Genomic DNA, 27,521 nt, shown 5'->3' with positions numbered 1-27,521 from the left:
TGGACAACGTAGGGCCAGAGCCTGTCTGTGCTTCGTTTTAACCTCATGGAGGTTAAGTCAATTAATGGCTATTAGCGAGGATGGGTAAGAAATGGTGTCCCTAACCTCTGTCTGTCAGAGGGTGGAGATGGATGGCAGGAGAGAGATCACTTGATCATTACTTGTTAGATTCATTCCCTCTGGGGCACCTGGCATTGGCCACTGTTGGTAGACAGGATACTGGGCTGGATGGACCTTTGGTCTGACCCAGTATGTCCATTCTTATGTTTTCACCATCTGTAAGATAGGGATAATAATGACCCGCAGGGCAGGGTCTCAATCTTAATTCTTTAGTAGGTGTGACATGAAGAAGAGCCTTGTGTAAGCTTGAAAGTTTCTGCCCCTGCCCCCAACAGAAGTTGGTCCAATAAAAGATATTACCTGACCCACCCTGTGTCGCTACAATTTGCAAAGCAGTTTAGAACTCGGCACCTCAGGAGCCCATACACAAGAAGGGCTTCACACCTACTAACTAACCCCCTAGGCCTCCTAGCTCCTGCACATCTCTCACGCTGCTGTCTTTCCCTCCCCAGGCCTGGAGTCTCTGAGGGACAGCGCTCACTCGACCCCTGTGCGTTCAACCTCTCACAGCGACACTTTCATGTCCCATGTGCGGAGTAGCAGAGCTGAGAGCAGCGAGAGAGTGGCAGTCATCTCCGATGAGATGTACAGCCCTGCCGATAGCGTGCTTCCCACGCCGGTGGCAGAACACAGCCTGGAGCTGATGCTGCTCTCCAGGCAGATCAACGGCGCCCCCTGCAGCATTGAAGAAGAAAAGGAGTCTGAAGCCAACACACCTACTGCAACTGAGGCTGATGAGATGGGAGGCGAGTTCAAAGCCTTGTGTCAGGGTGTTGGTGGCAATGGCGGGACACAAGCTGCACAGGTGAATAAGTTTGTTTTAAGTGTCCTCCGTTTGCTCCTTGTGACAGTTGGACTCCTCTTTGTTTTGCTCCTTCTCCTGATCATCCTTACCGAGTCTGACCTTGACACTGCCTTTTTCCGTGATATCCGCCAGACCCCCGAGTTTGAACAATTCCATTATCAATACTTTTGTCCCCTCAGGCGATGGTTTGCCTGCAAAGTCCGCTCCGTGCTGAGCCTGCTCATTGACACCTGAAGGCATGACTCTTCCTAATAACTAGCCAGGTGGATCCAGAAGATACCTGCTACCAGTTCCCAGCAAATGGGACACGTCGTGGCACCATCGGCCCATAAACTAAGTCCTCCTTTCATGAATCAAAGTACACTGCGCCCTAGGATGTTTGTTCCTGGAAGAAGAAAAGGATAGATTTGTGCCAGATTAAAAACACATTTCTTTGGAGCTCCACTTTCCTGAAGTACTCAACCATTCAGTTTTTAATCCTTGAAGTTTGCAGAGTAATTTAAGATTTTAATTTTCATAGATGTATTACTTTGAAAGTATCAAATAAGAGGAATTTATTTTATTACTACTGATTATTGCATTAGTGTCAGCCAATAGCAGAGACACTAGTTCAAGACTAGAGATATTGCATTATGCAGGAGCTTTAGTAATGGTGCTACTGAGTTGTAATTTAAATATTAGTGTATTGTTTCATTATTAAAACTGCCTCTGTGCACAGCACTACCACCTTCAAATTATTTTGAAGAGATCCTCTTTTTACTAACCAGAGCATCTTAACTGGCAAATGGTTTATTCATTAGAAAGTGATCTGGTACAATACCATCATCAACTTAGAAACGTTTTCACAAACAACAGAGTGGGCAAGAAAGAGGGAAGCCAGGAGTGGCAGTGTCTGTTCCTTTACATAGCATAGAAAGATGTGAATACCTACCCTAGTCTACAACATAGGCCTTTTCCGAATATGTTAAGCCGTGAACCTTTAGTGCACCGCAGTGGTGTTTACCATAGAGGTGTTAAATCCCTAGCGACAGTGGGAGTTGAATATTCCAGGGTAGTAGATAAATGTACTCAGTTATGTTCTACAAAGTCTGGGTGTGTAGTTAGTAATCAGACCTGATTGATTTGGAATACATTTTGCCTCAGAAAGTTGTATTTGTTTTGTATAAAAAAACAACTGTTCAACCTATATTTTAAACAAAATAGCATTTTGTTATTGATACTAATCAAGTGTTTTTTTTAAACTTTATGGATTAGATGAAAATAGTGTGATATACAAAATGATTGGAGTAAGCCAATTATTTTGAGAATAAGTGTTTTTGTAGAATGGAATGCCAATGGCAGATTAACCCATTCCTTGTTTTGGGAAAAAGCAGATTTTTTGAAACATTTCAAAGGTAAAGAGCAGAATTACAAAAGTGGAGGCAGCACTGAGAAAAAACAAAAACAAAACCAAGACAAATATGAGATCTATCCTTAAGGGGAAAAAGTGTAATTATCTAATTTCTATTGTGACATGAACACTTGAATCTTTTATTACCTGGCAAAAACAGCAGCCCATTTGTAGGGGGAGCAATAATCACTACTGTGAAGTTTCTTGTGAAGCTGGGCATATTTAACAAAACAGACTAGCAAGAGTTTCATTCCATCTCAGGGAGAGATTTTAAGCAAGCCGAGGCCATAGACCTAATTTTAAAAGCTCTGATTTACATTTTCTGCACCTTCAACCATCTCTGCACACAAGTTCAAGCACTGCTGGTGTGTGTGCACACACACACAGATTCCCTTTGAAGATGAGTTATGATTTTGTCCTGAACTGGTCAATTGTGCTCTTTTGCCAAATGTTCAGTCATCAATATAGAGAATAATCTGAAAGTCGATTAGATTCAGACTATTTGTCACTGCAATAAATAAGGTCCATTTTACCAGTCTGTCAGATCTTTAAAAAAAAATACATATATACACATACATATGCAGTTTCATGTCACTTTTACTTCAAAAATTAACCATGACCATTTGATTATCAGAAGAGCTCAAAAAGATTTTGCATTCAGTTTAATATTAAGTTGTGAATGCCAACCATAGGAGAAAAAAGGCTAGATTTTTACATGGATATATACTGTTTTATGCAACATAGCAAAATTAACTTTTAGCGTAGTGTTCCTACCTCAGTCTGTAGTAAATGGTGTTTCTATGCAGTGAGTGATAGTCTTAAACTAAACATTTTTCATCCTAGGTTAAAGATGCAGTATTCCATTGTTTTAATTGCTAATACTACTTGTTTGTCATAACAATACATCATCATTCAGTGACAGGTGCAGCTCCAATATGTTGTACTTTAAACATTTTCATTTTTCAAAAAACACAAGATATGAAATATTAAGCTTGAAAAACTTTTGCATCAATCTGCTTTTAGAATAGTAATAAATACCACACCTTGTTTAACCTTTTACTGTTTTCACCTGGCATTTTATCCTAAAACCACAACAATTAGTAATTTTTAATCTTACATTTTCCCCCCTCTGTGTGTCATATATTTAATGCTTTGCTAGCTGTTAGTTTTATCTGTCCTTTGTATAAAACATTGTTTCCATAGTTCTTATATCAGAGGAAGCAAAACTCTTAATACAGAATAGTGTACTGCATCTTTAAAGCAGTAGAGGGTAAAAATACCAGAAAATGTGAATTTCTTAGTTTTCATAGACGTTAACCTTTCATGTGCCAAATACTGCAAGTTACTTTTTTCCCCTCCAAAATAATGTACCTTTTTCTACATATTCAATATGTAGTTAGCATAAAATCATTGGTGCCATGAAAAGTATTTTTAAATTTAAATAAATATTTAAGTATCATGAAAACAAAAGTTGGCATTTTTTATTTTTAAATAAATTGCTCATGTAACTGGTGATAGTTAGTATTTTACAGCTCCAACAAGTTTTACTTGATCAAGAACTGAAGAAACTGGCCCTTAAACACAATGGGTCCAAATTCTGCACCCTTAAGTTACGCTAACTTCCCATTGGGAAAAAAAAATCAATGCAGAATTTGGCCCTTTAAGCAGAGAAATTCCAAAATTACAAACACCGATAAGCCTAATGCAAGCATGATTTCACTGTATCATTATATGCATCTGCATGGCTTTTAACAATGTTGCCTTCACCCTTGTTGACTCGCTTTGTTTTCTAAAAATCCATCCTTTGAAACATTTAACTGAACCAAAGAGCTGATTCAGGCTACGTTATAAACATGTATTGCTGCCAGGATGAAGCTGACCCCATATAGAAAGATGAATCTAACACATCAGAAATACAGGCACACCTATCACCTTCTGATCCCTCTTCCTGTTCTGCTGGGCATGGTGCCGGGCATGGCTAACTGATCACAATTCAACTCATTACACGCTGCTTATATGCAGAGTGTGAATACCAAAGCACTTGCATTTAGAAGCAACAGCAATTAAGCAGGTCTGAAAATGGCTCTCAGATCCAGCTTCAAGAGTGAAGGCCAAGCCAGGCTGGAAATTTAAGGCAGAAAATGGCACAACGTTTTTGCTTACCTACTGCAGAGGTTATTCTGTAACAGAGTGGTGAGATGGTGTGTTAAAGTGACCTCATTTCAGCTGACTTTTGCGGGACTCACTTGTCCCTTAAAACCAGAAGTGTGTTAGACTTGAGCAATGAAAGTTTATACCACATCATAGTTTTTAATGTTTGCGGGGGGAATCAGGTATCAGTGTAACCCTTCTGCCAGGTAGTGAAGGCAGCAACAAGTGACAGGTTCCTCTTTATACAGATCAGAACTGGCTCGACACACACCCACTCTGTCCCCTGCCCCCAGCCACCCCAGTAATCTAGGAAAACTAAAACTAACCACCACCCTGGGTGCCTCCAAGAGGTAATACTTCCTCACTTGCAAATACCGAGTCTGTGTATAACACAAGAAAACTTTTATTAAAGAAAAAAACAGCATTAAATTTGGAAAAACCCCACAACGGTGATTTGAAAGTACACCACCAAGAAGTAAAACGCCCACCTCATAGTATCTTGGGCAGTGTCCTTGTTGTCTGATTCTCACCTGGTACTGTTGAAGTCCAAGGGACGAAGGTCTCTACCATGCCACTCCCCTTTTTCATCCTCTGGAAATGCACTCGTGCTGTCTGAGGTCAGCAATGGCCCCAGATTCCAGGGACGTGTCGGGGGGGAGGGATCAACTCTTGCTCCTGAGGGATGGGGGTGGTGGCCTGCCAATATCTCTGCTACTATTTATCACTGCCACAGCTCCCCAGCAGTAATGGTGGCAGCGATGTTCTCAGGTTCATCCAGTTCTCGGTGATCTCAGCTCTTCAGTGATTTCACAGGATAGCCAGGAACCTCTGCTGCCACCTCTCCTGCATTGTCTTTTCACCACAGCACTGTCTCTGTGCCAGGGCTAAGGTTAGGGCCTGCAGGTCAGCATATCACGGAGAAGGAGCCAGGCCTCTCCAATGCGTCTAGTCAGCTGTCTTAAAACAGTGATGGGGGAGGATGAAATGGCTTCTGGCACCCTGTGAGCCCGGTTGTGTGGACCTGTTTAAATACTCCCTGACTCTTACATTTGGCATCACTACTCCTGACAGTGAGTGAGGTTACAGTTAGGGTGACACCCCCACCCCAATTAGGGCTCACTAAGGATAGTCCTGCTGCCTTAAGACTGAATGCAGGGGTAATGAAATGTTATCCTTATTGTGTGACTAAAGGGAATTTTAACCCAAAACGGCCACAATCGATCACTTCAGCAATGCAGGTCTGTCTGCTGATCCCCCTGGCAGAGTAAGTGTCTCTGCAAAGAGGTGGCTCGGAGGTCTTTCCCCCCAGTTCACCACTTGCTGTCAGGGGAGAGCTCATTCAGCCCCTGCTTACACATCAGTGAAAATGAAAGAGTGCCAAGCAGGGAGTGCAAGTCTCCACCCACAGCTCTAAACTCTTTCAGACACAGCTTCTCCTGAGCAGAGGGGCCTGTGGCCACTTTGATTCCTCGGCTCCCAGGCAGCTCCACTCCTTCCTTTCCAGACCTCTTTGTGCCCCTGGAGGAAAGGAGAGGAGGGCAGTGAGCAGTGGCCCAGAGCAGAGTAGGGGGTGTCTATGCAAAGAGGTTTAGAGGTCCTATCCTGCAAAACACAGTCTGAGAATATGGTGCAGTGAGGCTGAACCTGCCTCAGTCGACAGGTTTGACCCAGACCATCTCCCCTCGGCCCAGTAACTCGTTATCTCCTGTTGCCAAGAATTAGCTCAATTCTCAGACAAAAAAAAAATCACCCACATCTGGGACAGCCTTGGGCCATCAAGAACAAGCTGAAAGCAGGACCAGAAACACAATGCCCTCCTTCCGAAGTCTGAGCCCATTCACACAAGTAATAGTGTCATGGACACACAGAGCAGTCAGTGCCACCACCTGCAACTCTGACCCCTTGCTGGATGCTAAGGGAGAGTGTGTGAAACATCTGCAGCCCCCTCCTAAAAGGGGCTGTTCCTGTCAAAGAAGGCGACGATGATCTAGCATCCATACTAGAAGGTGCAATACTACAACCAATACTAAAAGAAACTATTTTGTGATGCTGGAATATCACAAACTACAGACCACCTCACCTCCCTTTTCTACACAAGCTAAAAATCAAGAAGCTAGCAAAACCGGTCTCCAATGTCACTTGTCAAGTCAGTATACATGTTCCTTCTCAGTCAGGCCGGGGCATGAGACAGACTTGAGACTTGTTGATCTGGTAGAAGACCATTTGCTATTGACAGTTATGTGGTATGCATCCACTCTTCCTCCTGGACTTCTCTGTGGCATTTAGGGGGGAGGGATAGCTCAGTGGTTTGAGCATTGGCCTGCTAAACCCAGGGTTGTGAGTTCAATCCTTGAGGGGGCCATTTAGGGGTCATGGGATCGGTCTTGCTTTGAGCAGGGGGTTGGACTAGATGACTTCCTGAGGTCCCTTCCAACCCTGACATTCTGTGATTAGTACCAGTCACCACCATACACACCTGCCCTGTCTCCAAACAGCTGCAGAGAAGCATGGAAATATCCTTCCACTCAGACTGAACTCAAGAGTCTTTATGGGCAGTTGTTCCCCCAAATCCCTCAGCTGCAGAGGGGCAAGGCTCAATCCTTTCCACTGTATTATTCAACAGCTTAGCCACCTTAGAGAGAGAATGTCCTGCTGCAACCCTGTCACCTTTACAATGAAACCATTAGACAAGCAACAATGTGTGATTTGTGCTTTTCTGCAAAACCCTGTTTATTTTATTACCTCATCCTCTCAACTCACCCCATCCTCTCTGGATTTAGGCCGTTGTGTTCTAGCTCAGTTGTAGAAAGTGAACTTTCTGGGGCAGGGACTGTTGTCTGTGTTACAGATGTACAGTGCTTCCAACAATGGGACCTTAATCCCTGAGACAAGTTTGAAGGTGCTACCAGAACAGCAAACCCACACAGTGACCCTCAGCTCTACATCCCTCAACATTATCCGTGAAATTTCATCAAAGTGCTGTTTACTTCCATCTCCAAATATCAGTGAAGAGGTTAAATAAAATTACAGTTCACACCTAATGCAGCATCCTAAAACAACTGATCAACTCAATGTATTGCTATTTATTATCATCTTCTTTACCCAATTCTCAGAGCACCTGACAACATTTATTTACACACACCAATATTAAACAATTCTGGGAGTAAGATTTCATGGCCCAGTGTTAGACATTTTACTAAACTAATATGTTTTACTGCAAACACAGACTATGTTGTATAGTAAGCTTAAGGTAAACTTCAGGAAAGCCACAATCATGATGTATTACATCTAAAGAGCAAGTTGAGGCCCAGTCTAGAAAAGGTCTAATGTTAAAACTATACGTGATAAATATTTGTTAAAGGTCATACTTAAAATGGCTTTAGGAAATAGGACTTTTTATTATGGATGCAGCTTTTCCCATACTTGAATACACACGACTCACCATAGGTTGGTGTGGTAGGGCTGCTACAGATTTAATATTTGGAACTTAAAAAAAAAAAGAAAAAAGAATACAGAATGTTTCCAAAATAATAAAATGTAATGTAAAACCTTTTAATGCATATTTTTGTCCTGAGAAACAAACATACTTTATGTAGGAAAAAAATTCAGCATCCTTTTCAATCCTTAAAAACATGGAGACGACCACTGGAGTTACCACCCACTACAATATTCTTTGTAGGGTGCACGGCATTGATGGAACAAACAGAGCCAAGGTAATCTACGTTATAAAAAGAGTGCAACCGTTCACCAGTGTCTTGGAAGATTTCTATTTGCCTTGGGCGTGCCATACTGCCAACCACAAAACAGTCTTCCTGTTTAGGATCCCATATTGCTCTGAACCTAGTTAACCACCGTCCTGTGTTATTGTTATGTCTATTCAGAAAAATGAAAGAGAAAACATGAAAATCAAAACACTGAATTTAGTAAGTTGCATATTTAAATACTGCCATTTCAAGTGCTCTTGTTTAGAGCATCCATTAGCCACACATCTATCCTCACCTTCTAGCCATCATCACATTCAACTCGTTTGGGGTTGGTACTTTTCAGAACCATTCAACATTACTCCTCAACAGATCAGAGGAGAAGTGTACCTTAATGCTAAGATCCACCCCTTTCCTCTCACCAGGCCTTCTAGAGGAAGGGACTGTAAGAGGACAAAAAGGAGGACTACAGGCAAGAAAAACATAGCAAGAGATACTCTGACATAAGCAGCAACTATTTGTAAAAGGTATTCAAAGCTCTGGGATGGTCTTTTGATACAAATCCAGGGGAAAACCATTAAACCCTTTTAAAAAATGCAAATTTTTAAATTTTCAGGCCAGCCATACCTAATACCAGCCCCTCGGTGACCCCAGAGGGGCAATGACTGATTTGATGGAGGGAGTCCAGCCTTTATAGTTCACAGAAAGGATTTGCAAGCTTTAGGCCTGGGCAAAGCAGGAATGAAGGAAAGGGAGTAAGGAAAAGACAGATATCTCCACTTATAAGCAGTGCCCTTTACTATCAAAATGTTTTGCTTTGAGGATCTTGTTCAACTGCAAAATATTTTTAGAAATACAAAATTTATAAAAGAAACACCAATGAGACCACACCCTGAAACATGAGGAAACTTTTCAAAAGCACAGGGACATAACGGGCTTTAATACTTTAGTTACACAAAAAGATATTAAAAGCCTCCTCTCACCAATCTAGTGGACTCAACTTTGGGCTGTATCCAAGCTGTGCCTGGAGCAGGGTGGCTCTACAGAACCCTGATCCTGAGTTTAGCTGAGGACCAAAGCTAGTCCTCCGTCTAATAAAGTACAGCGTCAGGGCTGCTCTCTCTTATGCAGCTGCCTAGGACACCAATAGCTGTTCTAGCAGCTGGAGAATCACCAGGTTTAGGCAAGCCCCAGCCATGCCTGCTTTTCAGAGTACAAGCCACTAGGACAGTTCTCTGCTACCTGGCAGCTCTCTCCACCAAGTGGTTACGCTAGCTTTACAGCAACTCGAAGCAGCCACAATCCTTATGCTGATCCTTAGCACTGATATATGTAACTTACCTGACAGCAGTGAGAACAGGAATCGTAGATGATAAAGAGCTGGTATCATAGACTCTGTGAAGTAAAGCAAATCATCAAAAATAATATATACACACACAAATAAAAACAAGACTTACCTGTAAAATGCTTATGTATAGAGTCAGGAATCAGACAATACAAGTTTTGGAATACAGTAATCGGTTCTGCACTGGTGAAATCCAATTCAGGGACAGGTGTTAAAGTCCTGATTCCATTAACAGATAAGCGTTCTAAAGCAAGGGTTTGTCTTTTTGAACAGAATTACTTTAGTTTGTTACCTTACAACACTGGAGCGCAGCAGGGGCTGCAGAGGGCAATTTAAACAGGGAGAGCGGGGGGGCAGAGATTTGCTCCTCTGCCTGATCTTCCTCTTCCCCTCTCAGGTGCCCACCACAGCACCAACCTAACGCCCTGGCCCATGAGCACCTACAGCCACGCCCCCCAAATCCGAGTGAGTGGCATTGGGACCTGGCATGTGGGGTCAGAGCACCACTCAAGGTTATCCCAGCCCCAAAAAAAAAAAAAGTTGACTAACATGAAGTCTTTAAATTATGATTAGAGGACTTCAGTAACTCAGCCTCAAGTTAGGGGTCTATTACAGGGGTGGATGGGTGAGGGTCTGTGGTCTGCAGTGTGCAGGAGGTCAGAGGCAAGGGATTCGTAACCTTTTTCTTTCTGAGCCCCCATCTCCAATATGCTATAAAAACTTCATGGCCAACCCATGCCACAACAACTGTTTTTCTACATACCCAGTAGATTAAAAGTCAGGACCAGCATTAGGGGGTGGGTAGCCAGCAGGGCAACTGCCCGGGGCCCCACACCACAGGGGGCCCTGCAAAGCTAAGTTGGCTCAGGCTTCGGCTTCACAGCCTGGTAGTGGGGCTCAGGGCCCCGGGCTTCTGCCCCATACGGCGGGGCTTCAACTGTCCGCCTTGGGCTCCAGCAAGTCTAATGCCACCCCTGCTTGGCGGACCCCCTGAAACCTGCTCACAGCCCCTCCCCCCCACACAGGGGGTCCCAGACCCCTGGTTGAGAACTGCTAGACTAGATGATCATGATGGTCCCTTCTAACCTTCGTTTATGTAAGCGCTGGTGCCCGTTCCTGGCTCCAAAGCCTATGGAGTAGAGGGTTACCCGAAGTAAAAAGCTCACACAGACCTCCATTACTAATATGCTCTTCTGAAAATATATCTGAAATATCTGAACTTCTATGTTTGTCTTGTTCGAACTGCAAAGATTTATGGAGTCTTTACTACTGGGTTGGTTCCATATCACACCCTACTTTTTAAGACTAGGTCTTTAAATATCTCTTGTAGATATGGAGTTGTAAAGATGTATTGCAAGTAATATACAAAGAGCTCGTATAGCTGCATTTCCTCCGGTCCACACAGAATTAGTATCCAACATATACATGTAATTTATGAAGTAATCGCAACCATCCATTTTGAAAGATGATGATGTAAGCCCCAACACAGTTCAGTTACTGCCTGTTGTGCTGCAGCATAGCAAGTGGCTAAAAAGTCCAATTCTTGAGCAACAGTCTTTGCCGTGAATAAAACAGGGGTAAAGCGCAAGGCCAGAAGATGAAGCCAGTGCACTATTACAACTTGAGGCCTGCTGTGCTTTCCTCTTTGCTCTCTTCACGGTCTTCTCATCCACCTCTCTTTGACATGTCAGTTATAGTGGTATGATTATTGCATACATTCTTGAAAGAATATGATTTTGTTTTTAAACACACACAGTTTTGTATAGGGCCTGATTTTTCAGCCTAGCCTTAACCAGGCCTCCTATTTTGTGCCTACTATTCTGTGATGTAATTTAGGTTACTTAAACATTTAAGTACCCAATTTGTGATGTAAATCAGATACTTAGATGTCCAGATTATTTAAATAATGATCACAAAACTGACAGCATGAAAAGTGAGACTTTTTTAAAAATACAGTCCACGCTATGAATTCAGTCCTAATTATGTCATATGCTTTAGCCACCTCTAAGCAACATATAAAAACACCAGCTCTTTTGTAAGACTTTCAGCAGCAACATTGAAGAAATTCAACACTGAAGAAATCTCAGCACTTGTAACTGCTATACATGGACTCATTAACCAGTTTTTTAAAAAAGCTAGTCCTGTCTCTGTGTCTATTTATGGTCACAGTTGTAGGTTCTAAAGAGAGATGAGGGCAAAAATGTAAGCAAAGAAATCATTTGTTATAAAAAAAATTACAAGAAATTCTACTTAAAAATGTCAAGAAAAAGCTATCAAGGAAAAATATTAGGCAGTGAACAGTACTTCTGTATTATCTTCCTTCCCACACCCTTACCTCAACGTATCATCAGCACATGTTGTCACCACTCGGTTACCAGTAATAGGTGAGAAATATGCAGAAGCAACACTCTTTGTGTGTCCACTGAGAAAGCTTGTGGGCTTGTTTCCATTAGGCTTCAGGTATCGTGTATCAAAAATGCAAACATTCCTGCAAGACACACACACCACGCCATTTTATGAAAGGTTTCAGTATGGAACGTGAAGTAGTAACATAAGTACTATAAAGTGAAGTAAATGCATAATCTTTAAAATTTAAATTTTCAGTTTCTACTTACATGGAAGTGGAGGAACAGAGTGCACTAGCTACACCTTAAAAAACCTAAGTACAATAATAATTGCCTTTTAACAGCTAGAATTTAGAGTATGTCCTGCCCTATACCACTCACAAGGCAAACAGTAATGACAAATGTCAATTCCTTCATAAGCCATTACCAAAAGCTTTTATTTTCCCCAAGGATCACTAAAAAAAATGATGCTACTCATTTCTGAAGTGGCACCATCTATGAAAATGGCAACCGCGGGTGTGCTAGTACTTTTAATCCTCTTTCCCCAAAAACAAAATGTCCCATAAAGTCCTGTTCTTACTCCCAACACTAAAATATTAGGGAAAGCCAAATTATATCAGATTTTAAGTTTCTTTGTAGAACATTTTCCTAAATGATCAGAAAAACCTTGAATATACATATTTAGGTTAAAAAACTAACTTCTATATTATAAATATCAGTAGATGATCGCTCTCCCCAACCCAATGCCATTTACAGCCAATTCCCAATGCCTTCCTGTGAAACCACTTGCACAGAGCTCTTAAAGCACACAAATCACTCTAATACATTTTGAAGTACATACACTGCACCAGCAGCAATGAAATACTGTCTGTTCACTGGATGAACATGGACAGTTCTTGTTGTCTTTGAATTAATGTTTGCAGTAAGTTCAGAAGTTGTTCCTGGTGTCCGTCTGTCCACAATAGCCACGTCACCATCCCACTGTCCTACCACCAACGTGGAGGCATTGTCTGCCAAGAAGTCAAAGGAAGAAAAGCTGTTTTCTTCACTTCTGTATACCTACGTATGGAACAGGAGTTTATGTAAGGCAATATGTAATTGGTTAAAAATAAAATCAGACTAATCAACTATTTTCATATTGATACTTCACAGCTATTGAAGTATACAATAGCTATAGTTAAAGCAGATTATATTCTATTTCCTTTCAGACTGAATTATACTAGTAACATTAGTTAAAACAGCAGCAGTGATCCATTTAAGTAGAAGCAGCAAAGAATCCTTGGCACCCTTAAGACGACAGACGCAGCATTGCAGCAGCTTTTCGTGAGTGAATACCCACTTCAAGTGGTATTTCACCATTGCTCACCTGCCTGCAAAAAACGTCTGTTATCTATAAGGTGCCCACAGGACTTTTTTTGCTGCTACACAGAACCAGACACAACTACCTGATCCATTTAAGTAGCTTTTTCATGAGACCACATGGAATACAGGAAGTGTACAAAATACCCTATATAGAGACAATAGACTGAACACAATGCAAAGTATGGCAAATACCATGTACTTCGAATCCTATAGTTATAACTCCCACATAAGGTCTTGTCATCACACTATTTCCACAAGCAAAGGAAAGACTCACCAAGCAAATCTCAGTTGGGTACTGAAGTGGGTAGTACTGGCTCTGTCCCCACCCCAATCCCAGGGAAGCCCCTCATTAGGTGCACCAAGAAGGATTAGGCTCCATGGAATTTGAGGAACAAACTCGGAATGAGGAGAAGCCTTTGTCCATGCCAGTCTCCCGTCATAGTGGCAATTATCCACAGTTAAGGTAATGGTACTTTAAGCAACATTAATTTAAGACTTCATTACTGTGCCCTCCAGGGGAACCTGGCCACTAGCAGCACTCCTCTTGTAGATGCCATGCGACCATGAGAAGCCAGGACCAGGCAAACAGGATAGAACAGGGGTTCTCAAACTGGGGGTCGGGACCCCTCAGGGGTTGCGAGGTCATTACATGGGGGGGTCGCAAGCTCTCAACCTCCACCCCAAACCCCGCTTGCCTCCAGCATTTATAATGGTATTAAATATATTAAACAATGTATTTAATTTATTAGGGGAGTTGCACTCAAAGGCTTGCGATGTAAGGGGTTGCCAGTAAAAAAGTTTGAGACCCACTGGGATAGAAGAATTGCAAATCTCTTCCCAAGATCCACAAAGATAGGATGTATGTGCCACTTGACCCCTTTGTGGAGCTCCAAGCAGTTGTCTGGGGAAAAGGGTGAGAACAATTAAGCTAACAAGTTTTACATTGCATCATGACTGATATTTTCAGAGCTCCTCTAAAGAAAAACTGTTAATTTGCTGCTTTAAAATATACTCTCAAAAAAAAAATTTTTTTTTGAAGAGATTTGCTGGGTTAAATAAAGAGTCACATGGATGCAGAGGATCTCATTTTAACATGAAACAGATTTCCTTACTGAGAATTAGTTAAAGAGGGTGTCCCTGACATGTTATGAGGATGTTCTCTTAAAACATTGCAGTCAAATCAAAAACAAGGCAAATTTTCCAGATACTTGAATGGCTATGCAGTTTCCAATTTATTTATTTTTTGGCTGTATTTTTATGAAAAAGTTTTTTATGGTTATTTTATGTAGCCTTATGAGGGAATAGTGGTAAACTTTCCAGCAACCCAAGGAGCTAACAAATTATTTTTGGTATTAAGTGGTTGAATATACTTCATAGCTATATATATTGATAGATTCATAAGGAGACTTATGCATAATGGAAGTGCATGAACATTCACCTCTTCAAAGACAGCTCTGGTAACATCGCCACATCGTACTGTTCCATCATGGCTCAGGGATAGCAGATGAACAGGATTAAATGGAGAAAAATACATGCAGCTTACTGGTTGACTATGTGGTATAAAGACATACACTCCATCTTCAGATTTACAGTTCTGAAAATAAAAAGATTTAATGAACACAATGTTAAATTAACCATGTCATTTCTACTTTTACATTTATTGCTCTTTCAAAAAGTTACTTATGTCTCAATTCTGTATCACAACTAATATTGATTTGCTTTTTCCTAATCTTTTCTGAATGATGGCAAACAGCAACAAATCCATGCCGCTAGGTAAACGAATAGAACAAGGCTGCTTCCAGCAGTCCAAATTGTAAATTTTGCCCTATTTGAGCCTCTCTGAGGCAAGTCTTTGGAGCCCTTGCTCAGGCTAAACTGCCACTGATGTCAATGAGTTCTGCCTGAGGGCACAGTGCATTATTTTACTCATGAGTTACAGTTCAACATACTATTGACAGGTCCATGCTTTGTTTCCCCTCATCCTTTTCATCACTGTACAACTGGCTTAGTTACATGTGCGAGACATTTACTGTCAATTTCATAGTTACTGTACCTCCCAGAGAGTAAGAGCTGCAACTTCTGCTAGAACTTAAGTTCTATCTCATCGGATTGTTTTTATTGCTAGACTTGGTTTACATTCAATTTGGGAATTAAAAACTGAACAGTAAAACTTCCCTACATCTTATCTTCTAATAATGCTAACACCACTACAGCATCCAATCAAGATTTAAAACAGTCAAAGGCTTCTTTTTTGGTTCTGGTACCATCTTCCTTCTATGGATGTTATTCTTTGCCCCAAAACTGGGCTACCCTCAGTAAACCTAGACTGAATTCAGAGAAAGCCAAGACAGCTATTGCATCTTAATTAGTAACACAAGCGTCTCTTGTGGACGAGCTTTCCTGAGGAGGTTAAAGTATCATTTGCTTTTCCTTTATCATTAGTCATTTGGAGTAAGAGGGTGAGTAGGTCCTATTGCCCATGCACATTATGAGAATTCTGTAGGCCTAATATACACAACTGTACGAGGTAATGTGATAATTTCTGCCCGATTCCACCAGAGAAGGGAGATTCCAGGCTTATGGCAAAAGCATTTGTTTCTTGTTCTGTTGATTTGCAATATCATACGACCATAGAAATGTGGGTCTGAAAGGGGCCTCAAGCAGTCATCTAGTCCATTCCCCCATGCTAAGGCAAGAGTAAATATCCCTCGACCATCCCTGACAAGTCTCTGTCTAACTTCTTCTTAAATACCTCCAAGAATGGGGATTCTATAACCGCCTTGTTCCTATGCTTAACTATCATAGTTAGAAAGCTTTGCCCTAAGATCCAAACTAAATCTCCCTTACTGCAAACTAAACTTGCCTTATCCTTGATGGATACAGAACCCAGATATAGAGAACAAGTGTGTGTGTGTTGGTGTGTGTGTTGCAGCAATGACCAAAGGCACCAATCAAGAATGTAGCCACATTGTGCAGGGTGCTAGACAAGCATATATAAAGATATAGCCTCTGCTCTTAGAATTGTTAATTGGTCTTAAATTCTAACAAACAGAGGAAAAGCATAATGGAAATAGGTACCTAAGAGATCAACGATCTTGTGGGTCGCCCATTACTTTAGTACATGATCACTTCATAATCTTTAATATTTTTATCCTCATAACATCCCTGTCAGGTAGGGGAGTACTATTATTCCCATTCCCATTTTACTGTTATTCTGAGGCACAGAGAGGCAAAAGCGTAAAGTCAAAGGGGATTTTGCCACTGACTTCAATGGAGGTAGGATTTCACCCTAAATGCATTGCCTGGAGTCACAAAGGGTGCCTCTATGGCAAAGCTTGGAACCAGACCTGGGACAGCTGGCATCAGAACCACTGGATCCTACTTCGCTTCATCATGTAATAACACTGGTTGGCACAACTTGATGGCTCTAAATTATGAAGATTTTTTAAACCTATACATAGCTGGTGGTATCATCTTTGAGTGTCTTAATCAAGCTAACATTAGTTGACTGATTTCTTGGAGGCATCAAGGCAGAAATGGGTCTTGAGGAGGGTTATTAAGACAGTACCTTTACACACTAAGGAAGATTACAGTAGCAGCTTCATTCTGTATGAACCTGAGCGAGCCGACGTGGGTGTCAGGGAGGCCAGAGTGAAAGAAGCTACAATAATCAAGTCACAAGAGAAGGACATGGACAAGAACTTTGACTGTAGGAATAACTAAGACAATTTGATTTCAGAGTCAAGGTGATATGAAAAATAATAGTTTTGATATGCTAACAAATATTCAGTAATTTTCTACAATGTGAGAGAAAGGTCAGTGAGGTGATATCTTTTATTGAACCAACTTCTGTTGATGAGAGGAGAGAGGCAATGTAGCATAAATAAATGCATGTTAGTGTGTGATGGCATAACAATTTTAATTTACACTAATTGAGATGACATGATTCCCTCATTGCCATCATCCCAATCTCATGCACATAAAAATTGTATTGCCTACCCCCACAAAACAGTATTGTCTCACAGATGTTACCACCTTAGCACTGGAGCCTCACTTCAGTAATTGTCTACTAATCAGATTTACTAAAATCATTCTCACCATTTATCTGACTCCCCACCCCCCCAATAAGATTCCCAATAGATGAATCCTAAGCACAACCCTCTCCTCCCCCAAAGAGATATCACGCAAGCAATTTACCAAATCCCAAAGCCCAATCTGTCCAGACTTGTCTCCAGCTGCCACCAAGGTCCTGTTTTCAGAAGGATGGATAGCCACAGAATATATTCTATTTTTGACAACTTTTGTAACAGCATCTTCACTCAGGATCATTTGACTCAGACTGGCTTTGTATCTAGGCAACATCATAAAATTGTTAGATATTTCTCCAAAAAAAGTTAAAATTGACAGAAATAAATTGTTTATAGATTACCTTTCTAAGTTACATATGTGTTTTTCAGTATCATTAGGGTTTATCTTCATTGTAAGACAGGAAAAAAAAGTACAAGTTAAATTTGGGCACAAATTTACAGGTTAAAGTTATTATGAGCTCAGGCTAAATGCCCCCCAAAAATTATGACGGATACCTGACTTATCTTTGTCCATGTATCCAGAAACGTGTCCGTTAATTCACTGCTCTTACTCTGATTTGCAGGTACCATTGGAAGAGGTCCAGGTGGCAACTGAGGCTATTTAAAGGGCAGAAACAATGTTAAATACCTTGTGCATCTTTTACAGCTTCCCAACCAGTTCATTCAACTAGAAAAATTAATAAGCAAAGGGAGCTACTTAGCAATTATATATGCCACAAACATAAAACTATCCTTTCACAATATTAAAATGTGTATAAAAAGAAATTCATATCAAAATACATCTTATTCCAGGAGAGAAGGGCAGGAAATAGTAAATACAAGTGTGTAAACAAGTGGCCTCCTATACCCTTTCCTTTTCTCCCGACTCTGAGAAGCACTGTTTCCAACAACTATATTGCAGAAGTTTAGCATTATTTCCATAGTAATACAGAAAACCTAAATTATCAGCTCACACAGGAATATGATTTTACATGTTGCTGTATAACTTACACAAATAAGGTAGTACATGTCTCAGGAAAAAATAAGCTAATGAAAAGTTAGATTCAAGATACGCTGAAAACACAAAAAACGAACAAGAAAAATTTGAATTAACGCTGCCGCAATTCTGAGTCTATGAATTACTGAACATACGTAACATTCTATCAAGATTCTATAATGTTACGCAGAAGTGGGAAAGTATTATTTCTTCAGCTTGAGCCTCAGAACATAGAATTAACTATTAAACACTCCACTTCTGCCATCAGATTTACCTTTCAATAGAACTTCTCCGAGCATGCTCTGTTGAGATCATTTTGAATAAAATTTACTTTGTTTCTGCACAACCCTAGATCACCTTCACGGGGCCATATTCTCCTGTTCTTGCTCTTGAGAAGCCCCACAGAAGCCAATGGGGCTTTTCATGTAACAAAGTACTACTCAACATGAATAAGGGTGGAAGCATCGGACCCATACTACTCACTGCATGCAAAACTTCTCAAGTATCTCCAGGTTATTGACTAAAACTTATTTAGCAATTAGGAATAAATATTATCACAGTCAAAGCCATTCAGATTTATGACAAATTTCAATATATCTAAATAAAAATTGAAAATGTTTTCATAAAGCTGACAAATATGCACTGTACTGTATTTCTTCCTTTCTCCTTCACCATCTTACATATTCATCAATTACTGGTTCTGGCTGTGCTGGAATTTCTGGCAATGGAACTCCTGATGGATCTACTCTTTGTAAGCGCATAGATCTTCGACGTACTGTCTCAGCTTCTGTCTTTTTGGGCTTAACTCTAGAGGAATGGAAATAGTCAAACAATATATATTCAAATAAGCAATAGGCTTCTAGAGTAAAGGAATCCAAAATTGATTTGGATCTTTATTTCTAGAGCTCTGACCCAGACTAATATCACAAATAGTTTTGATTCAGTCTAGAAATGTGTTTTGATCACAGAATCATAGAAATGTAGGGCTGGAAGGGACCCCCTCAAGTCCATGCCCATGTGCTGAGACAGGACCAAATATACTTAGGCCATCCCTGACAGTTGTTTGCCTACAAAAGAATTACTACACCACATTATGTTTTTAGTCTACGTTGTCTAGGAATGTTTACCTTTACTACACTTTTGGTTTTCAGTTATAATCTACCCTCTCGCTGTTCTCCTCTCTCCCCAACTTTAGGTATTTATTCAGTGGCAAACAACTAAGTTAACACAGAGTTAAAGCTGGTTGGTGGTATGTCATCCTCTGGCAGAACAGTGAGTAGAGCAAAACCCAAAACTTCTGAAATCAGGAAATGCAAAGTTAAGGTTGCCCATGCAAGCTTAACTCTGACCTCTTTCAGCAATGCCCTAATTCAACCCCCCCCGTTAACACATACACCTTTACTTTGCCAACCCCACAGTTGCTGAAATGTACATGTTGAATCTGTCTCTCTCCAGGGCTCCGTTCCACCCACTAGTCTTCCTTTATATCATCTTCCATTCTGTATTTTATTTTCTTCTTATTCCTCTGCCCTGTAGCTTGTTTTCCTGTTTTTACTTAATGCCTGTGTTTCTATACTTATTATACCTATCCCTAATGTGCCCTTTTATCCTTTTTAAAAATTTTCCTCTCCAGCTCCCTTTCCCTTTGTTCCATTATGATTTTTTTCTTCTTAGCCATCAAGCTAGATATCATACCAGATGACTTCTTGAGGTCCCTTCCAGCCTAAAATTTTATGATTCTGTAAGAACAAGTTGCTCTTGAAATCTCACTGAAAATACAATAGCTACTTTCATGATATTTTGACCAGAAAGACATTCATATTACCATTATTTCTCTTTAAAAAAAAAAAAAAAAAAGATGAGATACAGAAATACACTGAGTGAAAACCTACCAATGGAGAAATGACATGGACAGTTTAAGGTAATTGGTGGTCTAGATCAGAGGTTCTCACGACAAATTTTTTGGTGGCCTCGCTTGCTGGTGACCGCTGTTACAATTTTATCTAAAATTTCTAATTAAGTTTAGGAAAGACAGAAATAAATATGCACATATATATGTCCAAATCATTCCAATTTATTCATGTTAGGATTTTTTTTGCAGACTCAATAAAAATAATGTACACTTGTTGCTATTCTTTACTGGAACTAAACGGAACAGAAACACAAATAAGGTGCTTTGCACGTTCTTGTTTATTGTGTGTTTTGGGCTGCTTTTTTAAAAGACTTGCTAGCTAGTAAGTCTGCTGCTGTGAAAAGTGATATTAACAAACATACAAATATCACTTTTCACAGCAGCAGATGTACTCAGCCCTGGGACAAATTAAGCCCTGGATGGGGAGGTGGGTACAGTGGCAGTGGGGGCCAGAGGCAATGGGAAGAATGGATGGGGGGAGCAGGAGAGGAATGGATGGGACCCCAGGAAAGGTGGGGAACTCACTAGCAGCCTGCTCCTCAAGCATTTGTCTCTCCAGAAGGGGGCAGGACCCAACCTCTGCTGGCAGCCTCAGGGCAGGGGACACTGCTTTGGCCCATCCCCCATCACAGTCCAGGAGGCTGTGGCCGCAAGACAAGCCCCTGGTGGCCGCATGCGGCCACGGTGGCTACATTTGAGAAACGCAGATCCAAATTTAAATATGTACTCCATACATATATAACAACAAAAGTAGAATTAGCAAAAAAAAATTTGATGCATATCTCAGATATGGTTATTTTACCTTTTGATTCCATGAGATTGTCCTTTGGTTGCCATTTTGCGAAGTCTTGCAGCTGACTTTAAAGAAATGTAAGAAATATAGTCAGACGAACAAGTGGGTTTTTGGAATATTTTTGTGCAGTGCAGTTAACTAAAGGAAACTAATGATTATGGAGTGACTAAAAATTAGTTCTCTGTGTTTATTCTCTCTCAATTAATTATCTGATTTGTTCAGTTTACCAGTCAAATTTTCCTAACTTCCAATTCTACAAACTAAAATAAATCCGAAACTCAAATTGTGCAGTTTCTGCGTCTTGTTTTTTCAAGTTGTCTTACCCACTACCAAAAAAATTCACTGAAGAACATGGCTGGCACACAAGAACAGAATACAGTCCATCTTGCTATTCTATAGCTGTATTCATCTTGCAGTGATAAGAAAAACAAAATCCTAAACAAGAAGCACCACAGAGAGACACTTTGAACAGAAATCATACTTTAAAAGAGACGCCAATATATAAAAACTTATATTAGATTTTCAATTTATGAATAAGATTCAGAAGAGTATTAGACATATAAAAGCTATCATAGCAGCAGTTTAACTCATTAAAATTATAATCACTATGGGACTTGAATTCATCATACAATTGCAGGGATAAAGACCAAACTGGGGGAAGCCGAGTGCTTGTTCAGTGTTTTATTTCTTTAGACACACGGAACTTTAGAGTGGTTTGTGTGCACAAGTAGGAAGGAGTCCAATGTGCTACATGGGGGGGAGGGGAGGGGCTTAAACTTGTCTCCGCTTTGCTGAGCTCTTCAGAGACATCTGGGCAGATTTTCTCAAGTCACTCCCTCCTCCCCCAACCACAGAGATTGAGTCTTGAGCATAAACCCTATTTCCTCCCAGCTAGAGCTCTCTGTGCCTCTGCACCTCAGACTGAACAGTTCCAGCTCCAGCTTTTTTAGCGCTGTTGTGAGAAGAAACAGCAGAGACTGCTCAGAACCAGCTCTGGGTAAGCAAAGGAGTGGACTTTGAAGGAAGAAGCTTACTCCTTAATGCCAGAGTAGACCTATGAGAAAGAACAGAACACTACACAGGAGAGAGAAGGAATCTGGAAAGGAGAGAAGAGCAAGATCCGCATCTGTAGATAACATTTAAAATGTCACTACTTTTATTTGTTGGATTACTTCCTCCAGTATGTAGCAGTGTAATACATAGCATTTATAATGCTTTCCATAATTTAAGTACTTTATAAATATTAATGAATGAAATCCCATCTTCAAAAAAATAAATAAATAGAGCCCTGTCAAAAAGCATGCACAAAGCATAATCAGATCACTGTGGCAGATCACTGCAATATATAATTGCAAAGTCAGTTAAGTTTTTATGCCTTTCTCTGAAGCATCTGGTATAGGACAGTGTTAGAGGCATGTTTCATAACTAAATGAACTATGGGTTAGTTCTGGTATGGCAATTTCTATTACATTTAGAGTGACTATTTTAATCCTTACTCTAGGGAGAAATCATACAAACCTCAAGCAGCTTTAGAGAGGCAAAAAAATTAGCATTTTCTGTAATGTTCTTTAGTCTTTTTCTTTCATAGGCTGACAGCTGTGAAGATCCATCCTGCAAAACAAATAAAAGCAATTACTCTGTAGGATAATGCTTAGGATATTACACAAAGTGCACAAAAAGGCCTGGACTGTTGAGAAAATAAAGCACTGTACAAAGTTGCGCGGCCCTTTTTTTTTTGTTGTTGTTTGTTTTTAAGGTTCTAAGCTTCTCTTACAATAAATGTTACTTTATAGTGAGGAGTACCTGACGTTCCTCCATTTCCAAACAACTGTTACAGCATGAGGTCATTAAAAGCAAAAAGGCACAAAACAATAGAAAGTTGACAAACTGGTTAAAACAGAACTGGGAGGAAAAGGGGGAAAGTGGCACATTACAGCATACTCCTAGATAGTAGTGCTTTAACAGAGCTCCCATCAGTGTGGCCAGAAAGTGTCCAGTCACAGACATGACTATCAATTTACATTCTGCCTTAATACAAAGAGAAGCTGTGGATTCTTTGTTTTACCCTACCACAGACACATTCTCCCTCCCCCCCCCCCCCCAAAAAAAAAGATATACCACAACAGGAAAGGATAAAACAGACCAGCCCCAAAGACTGATATTTAAGGAATGGTGACTGAATTAAATTTCTTGAAGGCACATCTGCTGAGTTTTGAAGAAGATCTGAAGAAAAATGTGGGGGAGCTAGTCAATATGGTAACTTTAGAAAACCTTTAATTGCACATATCGACAGAAGTTAAGCTGGTTTTGTATCAGGATAGGAGTGTTTTGCACACACAGCTTCGGCACACACTTATGAAGACGGAGCATTAAATATTTGTGTCAAAGTGCTTTATGGATGTTAAAATTATTTCAATAATATCTTTATTACATTGATAAACAAGAAATGAAAGCATGAAGCAATTATGCAACACTGAAAAATGTACAACAATACTGATATTAGGCTGTCTTATAATAGTTGTCTCTGGTATTGTTTATAGAAAGATTGAGTCCTTTTTAGAACTAAAGGTAGCTAAATTCTTCATAAGAGTAGAATTATTCAGATATATATCTTTCAGTTATTTTCATAAGCAAAATACTGGATGCAAATGTGTTATTTCTTGGTACCTTAGAGAAAAGGGGAAACGCAGTACATTCTGAAAATTATTATTTGGATTACCATAGCACTTAGGAGCCCTAATGACGGACCAGGAACCCATTGTGCTAAATCCTGTACAACTACAGAACAAAAAGGCAGACTCTGCCCAAAGAGCTTGCAATCTAAGTGTAAGAGAAGAGACAACAGATGGATAGACAGACAGTAGAGCACATGGAAATGACAAGACAATACTGGGCAATATGATAATAAAATAGAATAATTTTCTTTTTCTGATCACAAAACTTTTAGGAACCAATCCTGAAACCGATACCACTCAAGAAGGTCCATGGTGGAGTCAGTGGCAGGATCAAGACCTTAGGTTGGATTTTTGCTATCAGGATTGTTTAGCTACAACTGTTTGCAAGAAATGGTCTCTCATACATTACAGACTGTCAATAATTAATTATGTGAACTAATATTTACCTACAGCCAATATGTATCGTTAAGAAAAAGATCTAAGACAGAGGGTTATGTAAAAATGAATAACTTATCTTGAATAGTTATGAAGAACATGGTCTTATTTTTCTATCTTTAAAAAATGAAGTAAAATAATTGTATTCCCTTAAAACAGTACAATAATTGTATTCCCTCTGCTATTTTCTAGGGAGCAAACAGTTTCCCGTTTACAAGATCATCAATACTCGAAGTTTCAAAATGTGAAAGATGCCAAATAAGACAAATTGAGGGCTAGGCTAAGAATATGCTGAGGAAGCTAAAAGCAAAAGAGAATATAGTCACACAAAAAACCAAAAACAACGTTTGGTTTCTTACCAGACAGACATCGGAATTACTTCCTTCACTGTCTGTATCCCAATTGTTTTCTGAATCATGATCAACTGTAACGGAGGTGTTTGTGGGTGACACCATGCTACTTTTATGATGAAGTGAAGACATACTGGGGATTACTCCTCGTGGACTGGAAGAAGCCTTATAGGATACATCTCTTATTTGCTGACTTGTGGGATCATCACGGGATTTTTTGACTTTTGGTTCTCTTTCTGAAGGTCCTTCATTACTAGAAAACTTTTCTAGTAAGCGTTTCTGGGGCGGACGTTTGTTGCGTTTCTCTTCTTCCATGGATAACGGGGTGAGAAGAACTTTCACTTGTTTTCCGAAAACTGCTCTTCGTTCAGCTTTTTCTGATACATAGTTCATACTGGGGTTTTCTTTAGGTGTGTGCTCCTACACAAATGACAGAGAGGAAAATATAAAGTATACTACACTAGAACTCCGCTCCTGTAACTTGTCTCCACGTAACTAGTGTGCGTATTAAATAGCATGTAATTTTACAAACACTTCAGTGTAAAAAAAAAAAAAAAATGCTGTTGCTGGGATTGTCTCATGCCTTATAGATGAAGCCCAAAAGGTGAAGCTTTCCTCCCAAAAGAATGTGCCCTGTCCTGGTAATCTCTTGGTGTGTCCAAGCTCACAAAGCATGCAACACCAGCAGTGCCTTCCCATCTAATGGCAAGGTAGGGTGCTCAGTCTGCACCCTGGGCTCTCCCTCCTCCAAGGGCCCCGCAAGCCCCGGCCGTGGGGACCCACCCGGAACTCCCTCCGGCCTTCGCCAGGGCGGCGGGGAGCGGCTGCAGGACGCGGCGGAGCACGCCGGGCAGGGGCTGGCGAGCGGCAGGTGCCGGGACTCAGGGGCTGGCTGGACACAGACCTGCCCGCTCAGCCGCGGAGCCAACGGGTTCTCTGCCCTGGGCAGCTACAGCCGCGCCTGGGTTTCCGTGCTCCCGCGCGGGGGCCGGGGCGGGCTGGGTCAGCGCGCCCGGGGCTCGGGCTCGGCGGTGCCCGGCGCTGTACAAAGGTTCCGGAGCCCGAAGGCGAGTGAGCGGCACCTGCCGGGACGGGCCCGGCCCAGCCGCGGCTAAGGGGGCTGCGGGGAGGCGGCCGCGGGGCGCCCCCGGGCCCGGGCAGGGACGAGCCGGGGCGGCCACACACGCGGCGCCTGAGGCGCTCGGCGCTAGCGGCGGGGCGGGCGGACGAGGCGCCCCAGGGGCCGGTCTCCCCCGGCCCAACCTCCTGACCTGCATCCGCTGCCGGGCGAGCGGCGACAGCGGCTCCTCAGCCCCGAGCGTCCCGGCCTCGGCCCGCGGCATCTCTGCGGCGCGCGCGGGACCGGCCGGGGCGGGGCGGGGCCTCCCCTTCCCGCTTATGCAAGGGGGAGGGGCGCGGTTACCTAAGGGGGGAGGGGAGCGGCCGCGCGCCCAGGGGGGGCGAGGGCGGGGAGCTCGGCCCCACCCGGCCAGGCGCCGCGCTTTGCTGTAAGCAGCGGAGGTGCTGGCGCCTTAGTTTAGCCTAATTACCGTCACCTCAGCAGCGCCCCTGGGGCCTGCAGCATGGGGGAGGGGGGCGGTGCGGGGACCAGGGCTGCGGCAGGACCCGCTGGAAGGGGGTTTCCAGCCCATAGACTCTCAGGCTTGGCAGGGACCCCGGGCGGTATCTAGAGCAGGGGTAGGCACCCTATGGCGCGGGAGCTGATTTTCAGTGGCACTCACACTGCCCAGGTCCTGGCCACCGGCCCAGGGGGGCTCTGCATTTTAATTTACTTTTAAATGAAGCTTCTTAAACATTTTAAAAACCTTATTTACTTTACAGACAACAATAGTTTAGTTCTATATTCTAGACTTATAGAAAGGGACCTTCTAAAAACGTTAAAATGTATCACTGGCACACAAAACCTTAAATTAGAGTAAATAAATGACGACTCGGCACAGCACTTCTGAAAGGTTGCCGACCCCTGATCTAGTCCAACCCCCTGCTCAAAGCAGGACCAATCCTCAACTAAATCATCCCAGCCAGGGCTTTGTCAAGCCTGACCTTAAAAACCTCTAAGGAAGGAGATTCCACCACCTCCCTAGGGAACCCATTCCAGTGCTTCACCTCCCTCCTCCTGAAAAAGTTTTTCCTAATATCCAACCTAAACCTCACCCACTGCAACTTGAGACCATTACTCCTTGTTCTGTCATCTTCTACCACTGAGAACAGTGCCGAATAGAGGGGAATAATCACTTCCCTCGATCTGCTGGCAATGCTCCTACTAATACAGCCTAATATGCTGTTGGCCTTCTTGGCAACAAGGGCACACTGCAGACTCATATCCAGCTTCTTGTCCGCTGTAATCCCCAGGTCCTTTTCTGCAGAACTGCTGCTTAGCCAGTTGGTCCCCAGTCTGTAGCAGTACATGGGATGCTTCCTCCCTAACTGCAGAACTCTGCACTTGTCCTTGTTGAACCTCCTCAGGTTTCTTTTGGCCCAATCCTCCAATTTGTCTAGGTCACTCTGGACCCTATCCCTACCCTCTAGCATATCTACCTTTCCCCACATTTTAGTGTCATCTGTGAACTTGCTGAGGGTGCAATTAATCCCATCATCCAGATCAGGGGTGGCCAACCTGTGGCTCCAGAGGCAGATGTGGCTCTTCAGCAGTTAATATGCAGCAACTTGTACAAGTACTGACTCTGGGGCTGGAGCTACAGGCATCAATTTCCACTGTGCCAGGGGATGCTCACTGCTGAACCCTTGGCTCTGCCACAGGCTCTGCTGCCATTCCACCTCTTCTCACTCGCTCCCCTGAGCCTGCCATGCCCTCGCTCTACCCCTCCAAGCCTCCTGCATGCCACAGAACAGTTGATTGGGAGGTGCAGGGAGGGAGGGGGAGGCACTGATCGGTGGGGTTGCCGGTGGGTGGGAGGAGCTGGGAGCAGGGTGGGGGAGCTGATGCAGGGCTGCTGACCTATTACTGTGGCTCTTTGGCAATGTACATTGAGCCTGAGAAGGAGCCAGAATTTGCCATATTGGCCACCCCGATCCAGATCAGTAATGAAGA

At 42.0% G+C, this 27,521-nt stretch overlaps 2 protein-coding genes across 13 annotated transcripts in view; one reads left to right on the top strand and one right to left on the bottom strand.

The window, feature by feature from the left end:
• The window catches only part of FRMD5 (FERM domain containing 5), a 283,709-nt gene extending 282,481 nt beyond the window's left edge, over positions 1-1,228 (top strand). For 7 of the 10 annotated variants that reach the window (XM_039491217.1, XM_039491216.1, XM_039491215.1 and 4 more), the window contains one exon: positions 573-1,185. In XM_039491217.1, coding sequence (XP_039347151.1) covers positions 573-1,159 — 587 coding nt within the window. In that variant the 3' untranslated portion in view covers positions 1,160-1,185. Of the gene's footprint in view, positions 1-572 lie in introns of all 10 variants that reach the window. The other 3 variants (XM_039491223.1, XM_039491222.1, XM_039491218.1) reach the window with 1 other exon arrangement.
• WDR76 (WD repeat domain 76) lies at positions 450-25,864 on the bottom strand. Of its 3 annotated transcripts, none has more exons than XM_039491214.1 (13): positions 25,720-25,864; positions 24,458-24,868; positions 22,507-22,599; positions 20,998-21,053; positions 18,964-19,090; positions 17,803-17,904; positions 17,649-17,692; positions 17,417-17,570; positions 14,658-14,813; positions 12,699-12,916; positions 11,848-12,000; positions 9,509-9,562; positions 450-1,310 (listed from the first exon to the last, which is right to left on the bottom strand). In XM_039491214.1, the coding sequence occupies exons 1-13, from the start codon at positions 25,789-25,791 to the stop codon at positions 1,259-1,261; spliced, it is 1,692 nt and encodes a 563-aa protein (XP_039347148.1). In that variant the 5' UTR covers positions 25,792-25,864; the 3' UTR covers positions 450-1,258. The 3 variants fall into 3 exon arrangements, with proteins under 3 accessions (XP_039347148.1, XP_039347145.1, XP_039347147.1); XM_039491211.1 differs by lacking the exon at positions 450-1,310 and adding an exon at positions 7,998-8,339; XM_039491213.1 differs by lacking the exons at positions 450-1,310; positions 25,720-25,864 and adding exons at positions 7,998-8,339; positions 25,232-25,360.
• Between the last annotated feature and the right edge of the window lie 1,657 nt (positions 25,865-27,521).

Source organism: Mauremys reevesii, linkage group 10 (genome assembly GCF_016161935.1).
Source record: "Mauremys reevesii isolate NIE-2019 linkage group 10, ASM1616193v1, whole genome shotgun sequence".
Taxonomy (NCBI): Eukaryota; Metazoa; Chordata; order Testudines; family Geoemydidae; genus Mauremys; species Mauremys reevesii.
Note: the sequence above shows the minus strand (reverse complement) of the source record. Positions and strands in the feature narration are given on the sequence as shown.